Source organism: Triticum dicoccoides, chromosome 4B (genome assembly GCF_002162155.2).
Source record: "Triticum dicoccoides isolate Atlit2015 ecotype Zavitan chromosome 4B, WEW_v2.0, whole genome shotgun sequence".
NCBI classification, from domain to species: Eukaryota; Viridiplantae; Streptophyta; class Magnoliopsida; order Poales; family Poaceae; genus Triticum; species Triticum dicoccoides.
In genome coordinates this window covers 898,193-908,849 of record NC_041387.1, presented here as the reverse complement: position 1 = coordinate 908,849, position 10,657 = coordinate 898,193, and the positions used below count along the sequence as shown (strand labels likewise).

At 49.5% G+C, this 10,657-nt stretch overlaps 1 protein-coding gene across 1 annotated transcript; it reads left to right on the top strand.

The window, feature by feature from the left end:
* Positions 1 to 4,143: 4,143 nt before the first annotated feature.
* On the top strand, positions 4,144 to 5,750 carry LOC119294447 (malonyl-coenzyme:anthocyanin 5-O-glucoside-6'''-O-malonyltransferase-like). Its single transcript, XM_037572616.1, has one exon. The coding sequence runs from the start codon at positions 4,223 to 4,225 to the stop codon at positions 5,612 to 5,614; it is 1,392 nt and encodes a 463-aa protein (XP_037428513.1). The 5' UTR covers positions 4,144 to 4,222; the 3' UTR covers positions 5,615 to 5,750.
* Positions 5,751 to 10,657: the final 4,907 nt, after the last annotated feature.

Here is a 10,657-nt window from a genome sequence, read left to right as displayed (position 1 = left end):
GCCGTCTCCGACCTCCTCCTCGACACCCGCTGCCTTGGTCCCTACGCCCCGCGGTGAGGCCCCTGGCCTCTTCCCCTCTGCCCTCGCGCGCCGCACCCACGGTGGCGCCTTCGCGCACTTGCCCGCGTGCCGGAGCTCACGCTCTGGGCAGCACGCGCTCACCGCGGCCCCGCACCGGCCCTCGCCTCTGTCGTCCCTGTGCGTCGCCCGCCGCCCGCGTCGACTGCGCGCGCGCGACGGCGCTCCCGCCTTTGCTCGCCCCTTATCGTGAATGCGCCCGACGCCCCGCTCCTGCACACCCTGCGCCGGCGACGCCGCCATGCCTGCGGCCAACTCCGGCGCTCTGACCCCGTCCTGCTCCCCTCGCCTTAGTCCCGCACCTCCGACGCCTTCCCTGGCCGGCGTCGTGGGCGCCGGTGACCGCGCTGTTGGTCTCGCCAGAGGCCAGCGCCCGGGCTCCCTATCGGGCGCTCGTGGACGTGCCCCTGCGCCCGCACCGCCCTGTGCCCGCTAAGGCCCCTAGGGCCATTGACATGTGGGGCCCGCCCCAGAACAGTTTTAGAAAAAAAGAGATTAAAATTAAGTAATAATAATAATAATAATATAACTTAATTGATTAACTAATTAATTAATTAATTAGTTAACTAAGTTAATTAACTTAATTAATTGCGATTTATTAACCTAATCGTCTAACTAATCTAGTTAATCATGATTAGTTAGTCTCAATCAATGATAAGCGGGACCCACCCGTCAGCTTGACTGGTCAAAGGTCAAAGCTGACTGCTGATGTCATGCTGACATCATAAATGCAATTTCGAATTAAAATAATCTGTTAATTCTAGAAAATGATTTAAAACTTTAAAAATTAATAGAAAATAAACCGTAACTCAGATGAAAATGTTTTCTACATGAAAGTTGCTTAGAACGACGAGACGAATCCGGATACGTAGCCCGTTTATCCGCCACACATCCCTAGCATAGCAAACACGCAATTTTCCCCCTCTGGTTCATCTGTCCGAAAACGCGGAACACCGGGGATACTTTCTCGGATGTTTCCCCCTGGTCGGCGTTCGCGATTGCTTCATAATAACACGCTTAACGAGATCTTGGTATTTGATCTGAGTCTGGCCACTGGCCTATACGCACTAACCAACTACGCGGGAACAGTTATGGGCACTCGGCGTTGTGGTATCAGCCGAAGCCTTCTTGACGTCAGCGAAGGAGTGGCGCGCGCCGGATTGGACTAGAACGCCTACTCTTGTATAAGGGATGCTAGGTCTGCTTCCGGCCGCCCTCGCAACGTGCAGGTGTGCAATGGGCGATGGGCCCAGACCCCTGCGCGCATAGGATTTAGACCGGCGTGTTGACCTCTCTGTTGTGCCTAGGTGGGGCTGCGACGCGTTGATCTTCCGAGGCCGGGCATGACCCAGGAAAGTGTGTCCGGCCAAATGGGATCGAGCATGTTGGGTTATGTGGTGCACCCCTGCAGGGAAGTTTATCTATTCGAATAGCCGTGTCCCTCGGTAAAAGGACGACCCGGAGTTGTACCTTGACCTTATGACAACTAGAACCGGATACTTAATAAAACACATCCAGACAAGTTCCACAGACAACCCGGTGATCGCTTTTCCACAGGGTGACGAGGGGAGGATCACCGGGTAGGATTATGCTATGCGATGCTACTTGGAGGACTTCAATCTACTCTCTTCTACATGCTACAAGACGGAGGCTGCCAGAAGCGTAGTCTTCGACAGGACTAGCTATCCCCCTCTTATTCTGGCATTCTGCAGTTCAGTCCACCGATATTGCCTCTTTACACATATACCCATGCATATGTAGTGTAGATCCTTGCTTGCGAGTACTTTCGATGAGTACTCACGGTTGCTTTTCTCCCTCTTTTCTCCCTTTCCATTCTACCTGGTTGTCGCAACCAGATGTTGGAGCCCTGGAGCCAGACGCCACTGTCGACGACTACTACTACACTGGAGGTGCCTACTACTACGTGCAGCCTGCTGACGACGACCAGGAGTAGTTTAGGAGGATCCCAGGCAGGAGGTCTGCGCCTCTTTCGATCTGTATCCCAGTTTGTGCTAGCCTTCTTAAGGCAAGCTTGTTTAACTTATGTCTGTACTCAGATATTGTTGTTTCCGCTGACTTGTTTATGTCGATCACTTGTATTCGAGCCCTCGAGGCCCCTGACTTGTAATATGATGCTTATATGACTTATTTTATTTTTAGAGTTGTGTTGTGATATCTTTCCTGAGTCCCTGATCTTGATCGTACACATTTGCGTGCATGATTAGTGTACGACTGAATCGGGGGCGTCACAGTTGGGTAACAGCTTTGTGGCATGTCGGCCGAGGATCTTCCTGTGCTAGATCTCATCATCAACTTCCTTCAACATGGTCAAAGAAGAGAGAAGCTGCTGCCCGCCATGCGCTCCACCGCAAGGCACCAAAGTCTGACGTCAGTGCCACTTAGGCGAGTGTCAAGCATCGACCATCGGACACAAGAGTCAAGACTCACATGATACGGAGCTCTGGGAGACGATTAAGCCACCTGCTCATCGGCGCCGACCACGACACCGACACAGATAAGATAGGACGAGAGGAGAGGCATATTATTTTGACGCGATACCATCCCCACATCAAAAACGGTGTCCTTGCAACTGAGAAAAGTGTCCTTAAAACACCTATGACAGCCCACCAGAGAACTAGGGTCACCTGCCCCTCATTCCACCATAGTGGCAACACAGGTAGGGGAGGAGCAAACAATTGTTGCCATTATCGCCTATCAATGGGGGAGAGTGGATTAAATATTTGTAAAGTTAGAGACAAGGGAAGGTGTGGTTAGAGGTGTGGCGATCACTGGATTAGCACTATTGTAACAAATCAATATAAAAATCAAAACCAGTTGACGATTCGGTCACCTATGCTAACTCACAATGAATCATAACAAGATTATCTTCAACGTCACATACATGGCTTAAGAGTGACATATGTGGAGCCAGCAATTATTAACACTTAGTGTTAGAGACAATGGGCTAGGTCCACGTATAATTTTTGAAACCTCAAACAAGGCATATGAATAAATGGTAAGTGATGATTTAAAGTTTAGTCTCATCGTGAAAGTTGAGGACGTGTGAGACCTCTTTATACAGTGAGTTCTATCCACAACACTAAGCGACACACGTATCTTCCTTTTGTTGTTTTATTTTTTTCATGTATAAGTAGACAAGTTAATTGTTTCTTGTCCGAAAAGTTTACAAACTGGAAACCAAGTCGGTTTGAGATCGTCATCGCAACGATGCCTTCTTTGGTGCTCCTATATATATTGCTTACTGGCGGCGGCCAAAAACACACGAAAAAAATCAAACTAGGGTTTTGCCTCCTCTCTCTACGCGTTGACGCTGTAGTCTACTCCACCCCAAACTTCATCTTGCACCGGCAAGCCAGATAGCAGGTCTCCAAAATCTCTCGCTCTTGTGATCCCGCGCTGTGAGAGGGTGAATTAGGTTTCTGAAGAGCGCTTTGCGCGACTGCTCGTCGTCCGTCACCACGTGTTGTCTTCCTTCCAAGTCAGGTGACGCTACTCATCGTCGTGTCCAGTGCCGTTTGCATCAAAGGTGACCAACATCATTAGCAACAACATCGTACCAACAGCAATGGAGGCACCTACAAATGATTAGTACGTGCGCCATAATCTGATCCAATCTTTTACTATGTGTTTTCTATTGCATGTTGGACGATGATGTTTATGTTGTTTCGTACTAGGTATAATATGTTTGGTACATGCATGCTAGTAGTTGTGTTTAGTCATGAATTATTTACTGAAATTACTCATTAACTTGCCTAATATTTCAACACTCATATTTTGGCATCACCTCTGCTGTGAAGATGAAGTGCAGGATATCATCATTAGACAATAAGCAGATGCTTGAAGATGGAATGGATTCATGGATCTTTGACATTCATCATTAGTGCCTAATCAACAACTAGGAAAAGCTCAATCATTAGTGCCAAACCTACCCCACCTGTAAGCCACAGCCCAGCAAAGCAAGCAAGCAGCTGGAACAGAGCAAAGCAGAGCATTTCTTTTCTTTACGAGGGAAGAGCAAAGCAGAGCATTGTGACAGTGGTAGTGGTAGGTGGGCAGTGAGAGAGAGGAGCCATTGTAGAATGTAGATCAGATCGAGCAACCATCCAATCCAAAAAAGAGATCCATGGCGGAAGCGGCGGGAGTGCGCGTGCTGGACCGCCTCCGCGTGCCGCCGGCGCCGCCCTGCCCCTCCGCGGACCTCCCCATCACCTTCTTCGACGCCGCCTGGCTCTTCACCGGCCCCGTCCAGCGCCTCTTCTTCTACCGCCACGCGAACCCGTCCGCCGCGCTCCCGCTGCTCGCCGCCTCCCTGCCGCACGCGCTCGCCCGCTTCCCCCCGCTCGCCGGCACCATCAGCCCCGCCGCCCGCCGCCTCTCCTACTCCACCGCCCACGACGCGCTCCACTTCGTCCTCGCCGAGTCCACGGCCCCGGACGACTTCGACCGGTTCGTCGCCGCCGGGCCCCGGGACCTGAGCCTGTTGCGCCCGCTCGTGCCCGCGCTGCCCCCGCCCGGAAAGGACGGGGCTTTCGCGCTCGCCGCCCTGCAGGCCACCGTGTTCCCCGGCCGCGGGGTCTGCGTCGGCGTCTCCGTCCACCACGCCGCCTGCGACGACGCCTCCGCCACGCTCTTCGTCCGGACCTGGGCCGCCGCGTGCCGCCTCAGGGCGCCCCTCGACGGTGCCGATCATTCCGAAGCCGTGCCGCCGCCGCCCGTGCTCGACCGCTCCCTCGTCGCCGACCCCGACGACCTGCTCGGCAAGACGCTCGCCGGGATGAGCCGCCTCGCGTCCGGACCTCCGCCTCCGCCCCCGCAAGCGCAGGGGCCTCCGCCCCCGCAAGCGCAGGGGCCTCCGCCTCCGTCTCCGGTGATCGCGTCCTTCGCGCTGACGCGCGACCAGATCGACGGGATCAAGGACGCGGCCGCGGCGCAGGGCGCACCGCACATGTCGTCGTTCGTGGCGGCGTCGGCGCTGGCGTGGGTGTGCCTGCTGCGGAGCCGGTCCGCGGGCGTCGAAGGCGCGGCGCGCAGCCACATGCTGTTCTCGGCGGAGTGCCGGTCGAGGCTGTCGCCGCCGCTCCCGGCCGAGTACTTCGGCAACTGCCTGCGGCCGTGCTTCGTGGAGGCCGCGACGTCGGACCTGATGACGACCGACGACGCGGGCGGCGTGGCGGTGGCTGCTGCGGCCATCGGGGCGGCGATCAGGGAGATGGAGCGGGGCGTGCTGGAGGGCGCGGAGGGTTGGCTGGGTCAGGTGATGTCGGTGCTGCCGCAGCGGCCCATGTCGGTGGGCGGGTCGCCGCGGCACGGCGTGTACGAGGGCACGGACTTCGGGTGGGGGAAGCCGTGCAGGGTGGACATGGTGTCCACCGAGATGACCCCCGGCACGGTGTCCCTGGCCGAGAGCCCCGACGGCCTGGGCGGCGTCGAGGTCGGCGTGGTGCTGCCGCCGGACGCCATGGAAGCTTTCGCCTCCTGCTTCGCCGAGCTCCTCAACAACAAGAAGAGCGTGTGACTGACATCGCCCGTGTGTCCGTGTGTGTGTGGTGACCACGAGCTGGCTTTTGCTCTTGTGAAGTTGTGATGATGTGTCAAATTTAAAATGGGATTATATGTATGGAAGTATGTTATTTTCATCTTCACTAAATTTTCATTGAATTTCAACCAAGTAATAAGTTGGTGTGTGATGTGTGCAAACGTAGAGGTTCATTCAGAGCATCTCCATCAGGCGCTCAAAAAGAGCTCCGCGCACTAAAAATTTTTTTTTTTGCGCCGAACAGCTCCAGCAGAAGCTGTAGTGCTAAAAGTTTTTTAAAAGTTTTTGGATGCGCGCTGAAAAACGCTATCGCGTGCAGCATATTTTGGGCTTTGGATTGGGCGCGCTTCACAATTTACACTGTGTTTTTTTTTGAATGCACGCTTTTGGGCTTCTGCTAAAGCAATGTTGGGTCCGGCGCACTAAAAGTGCTACAATGATGCGCTGAAACTATTTTAGGACGCGGAATTTTTATGCATCTGTTGGAGAACACCGGTGTAGTACCAGTTCATTCATCACCGGTGAAGTCAGCAAGCAAGGTTCTGAAAATGACAGTCAATTCACTCATTAAACCCATTAAGCGAGAAACAAAGGGAAATCAAAATCAGTTGCACTATTCCGTCACCTCTACTCTGTGATGCGTTTCTATCCTCAAGATGCGTCAATGGGTGCTTTGATTTATTGATGAGTGTTGCTAAGGGGCTTAACGAAAGATGGGAATCCTCAAGATGATCGTATTTCTTCGGTTTAGCTATAAAATGCTATTAATTGCCTTTGGCTCCTAGGTGCATATGCACCCAATGTCGAAATACACATTTCGAGATGTTGAAAAATTCGGAACAAAAACCCCGCGTGTATATCCGGACATTTTATGTGCGTGCACAAGGTTTCAGTGAAAAACGGCGTTTTTTGTGGCTTGTGTAAAAAAGACAATTTCTGATGCTTCATTCTAACTATTCACGAGGCATTTCTTTATCTTTTTTACACAAGCCACAAAAAACGTCGTTTTCCACCGAAACCTTGTGAACGCACATAAAATGTCCGGATATACACGTAAGACTTTTCTTCCAAATTTGTTAACTTTTTGAAATGTGTATTCGACAATGGGTGCATATGCACCTAGGTGCCAAAACGCCGCTCTCGCTCGCTTCCTGCTTCCGCGACCTAAAAAACAAGAAGAGCATCTGAGTGGCATCACATTTACCATGGAAGTAGGCTTGCTCTCCTGATGCTTGTATTGTGCTGTCACTGTGTCAAATTTGAAATGGGATCATCTGTAGTATGTTGTTTTCAAATTCAGTGGATTTTCGTCGAACTGCAACTAATCGCAATTCACTTGACTGATTGCGTTTCAAACATTTGGGGTGATATGTGCAAACGTAAGGGAGAGGTGTACAACATGCGGGCAATGCATCGCCAGTGAAGCAAGGTTGAAAGTGTGAGTGAGTCAACTCACTAATTGCGTTCCAAAAGCAAGCAGACCTCAAATGTTTGTCTGCTAGTTAAGACAAGTCTTTTAAGGCTGGTCATAGTGCGGAGCATCATACACAAGCATATGATACTACTGTTTGATACTATATCTATAGTGCATAGTATTATAGGTTAGTAGTATCATATGTGGTCTTATTTATTGTCATGCATGACACATATAACATAACATTAATTATGATATGGTATCTACCTATGTTATTATAACTCTCTCTCTCCCTCTCTTCTTTAATTCTTTGCCAGATAAGCATGTTTGTGAGTCACAAGTGCATGATAGCACTTATGTTACCCCCAATATGGCCAACCTAACACACAATTACTCTACTCGAAAGTGATGTCACTGCTTTCATAACTGAAAAAAACACCCCCTCCTTGTTAATCGTTCATGGCAATCAAAGAGGCTTCATAAAGGGAAGAAATATTGCGGAAAACTTTATTTATAGAGCAGACCTTCACAGTTGTTGCGATGCGCGTAAACTATTACTATGCTCCTAAAGCTTGATTTCAAAAAAGCCTTTGGTTCCATTCTGGGAATCCCTTCTTAACATCCCTATTGCGCTCTTGGATTTAAACCCTCCTCTCCTCTACCAAAACTGTGGTATTACTTAAGGCAATCCCAATACTATTATAGCGTCAACGAACTTTAAGCGTGTGGATCCTAAGGGTTCGAGAACTATGTAGACATGACCAAGACATCTCTCCGGTCAATAACTCCTTAGTCATTTGCTTGCAAGCTTATGAGTGGATTACCGAGAGGGCCCAGAGATACCTCTCCGATACTCGGAGTGACAAATCATAATCTCAATCTATGCCAACTCAACAAACGTCTTCGAAGATACCTGTAGAGCATCTTTATGATCTTCCAGCTACGTTGTGACGTTTGATAGCACACAAGGTATTCATCCGGTATCCGGGAGTTGCATAATCTCATAATCAAAGAAATATGTGTTTGACATGAAGAAAACAATAGCAATAAAATTGAACGATCATAATACTAAGCTAACGGATGGGTCTTGTCCATCACATCATTCTCTTAATGATGTGATCCCATTATTAAATGAAAACACATGTCCATGGTTAGGAAACCTTAACCATCTTTGATCAACGAGCTTGTCTAGTAGAGGCTTACTAGGGACACGGTGTTTGTTTATGTATTCACACATGTATTTAAGTTTCCGATCAATACAATTGTAGCATGAATAATAAACTTTTATCATGAATAAGGAAATATAAAGTAACAACTTTATTATTGCTCTAGTGCATATTTCCATCATGTACAGACATGGTCTCGGAACACTGGAGACCAAAAGGTCGAACGTGAGTCATATAGTAGATATGATCAACATAGAGATGTTCACCATTGAAGACTATCCCATTTCACGTGATGATCAGACATGAGTTAGTTGATTTGGACCACATATCACATAGACAATTTGAGGGATGTTGATTTAAGTGGGAGTTCGTTAGTATAGATGAGCTTGCGAATTTATTCAAGGGAGCTCGTCGCCGCTTCGAGCTATGAAAGATATCCGCATGTCGGGAAGGCGCTCGAGAAGCCTAGGCCATGGTGAAAACGCAGTATACCAAGCTTGATCCGAATCATATGCCCCGGGTCAGACCTCGGGGACCAGATGGACAAGAAATTCTTGTTAGCTTAGTGTACGACCAAGTGAAAACATCAGCTAGGTTTTCTCAACAGGATTGTAAACTAGACAACCTACTAGAGGATCTAGAGGAAGAAGAAGTTTTTGAGTCTAAGTAATAATGTACTTTATCAACAAACTTTTCTCCAGCCAAATTATAAAACGATTGTCATGGCAGACTTCATGCTTCGACCTCCATAACCTGAGGTTTGGAGTGTTTCCGGATATTTTAAACCATTGGTAAACACCAAGGTATGTTCGGAAACTAGGCAGTCAGGTCATAGTTGCTTGAACAGACAAGTTGTATTCGGGGAGTTATGTTATATTACATTTGATCGTAAGAAACATCTTCCAGAGCGAATAGTTCCGTTAAGGGTTCGTTTCCCTGGGCCAGCATGCGTTTTTGCGCATACATAAACTGTGATGGAGAGATCACAGTACACTTTATAATTTGGGGGCGTGTATTGCAACGTGGGTAGTTCATCTCTTGTCCGCTGACCAATCTTTCCCTTAAGAACGCTAGCTTTCGGCTTCACCCGTCGGAGGTACACATCCCGATAACCCGGCTGTAACAATCGCAGAGGAACTCCCTTTATGCCCTAGCCGAACAAGCGGGGACGTAGGGCATAAGCACAGGAGCCAGGCAACCCAGCTTGGCAAAAACTTAAGTCATAAAGGTGCATATAATGGCGAAGACAGGACACATATGAGTAGACAACACATATATACGATGAGCTTAACGCTTCGAAAAATAATAATCATAATAAGCTTCTGTAAAAAGAAGCCCCCAGGTGATGATGGGTATGTACATTTGATGATGTATATCCCCTGAGTGTGCGGTTGATCCGAACACTAGTAAAAAAACAAAAGAGAAAAGAGGGGTGAGAGGGAGAAAAAATGAAAAAGGTTACAAGTGTGGATTTAGGCGTAGAATCTGCGGAGCCGAGCCGCGTTCCATGGGTTTGGATCTAAACGATTATCCGAAGCGTTGAACGAGCGATAGGCTCCTCCAGTGAGAACTTCATCTATGATGAAGGGACCCTCCCATTTGGGCTTGTGCTTGTCCTTTTTCTTCTCTAGTAGGCATTCAGTATCCCTTCATCTATGCAATTGTTGCAAAATACTGAGATTGTGTCATCGTCGCTACAGTCCTTGATCTTATTTTTAACAAGCAGGAATCTAGCCCAAAAGTGGTGGACTGTTTCCTGGGGCTGCTGCCGCACATACATTAAGTCGCATATGTCCGGAGGACCGGAGTTGCTTGGGGAATATTGTTTGTGGTGGGTGGGTGGGATCGAATCTGAACCCCGACCCGCTGAGGAGTCCGGATTCCGAAGAATTTTTGAGGTTAAAGGTCTGGGCTCCGGATCATCCGGTGTGTTTTTAGGCTCAGCGCCTGATTCCAAGTTCGGAGGACAAGAAGTGTCTTTCAGAAGACGAGGCTCCGGCTCTTCGGGTTCGGAAACCCGAACATACTTTGTCCTCAACGTGGGAGAAGAATCATCGTCGGCTTGTTCCTCCACGATTGCCACGTGATGGGTGATCGGCGGAGATCTGATTTCTCTTGGATCAGGTTGAAGCCCAATCCGACCGTAGTCGGTTGCGACCCCCAGGGGGGGATGCGATCTAGCAGTTCGTTTAAGGCTGAAACATTTGCCAGATCCAACGCGTCGGAGTATTCAGGGCCGATGCGGAGGCAATTTTTGACGATGAGTTGGGCTGCTTTTGGCTCAATGGCCGGGCGAGCGCCCATAACGAAGCTGCCGAGTTGGAGAGTTTCCCCTGAAACCAGGGCCTCTCCAGAAGTGATGCTGTCTTTAATGACAAGGCGGGCCATCAATCCTTCTGTCGACGGCATAGAGGAACTCTCAATGAAAGCACCAACGTCGGT

Coding starts and splice junctions, on each gene's coding strand:
- LOC119294447 (XM_037572616.1), top strand. CDS start 4,223: ATGGCGGAAGCGGCGGGAGTGCGCGTGCTGGACCGCCTCCGCGTGCCG.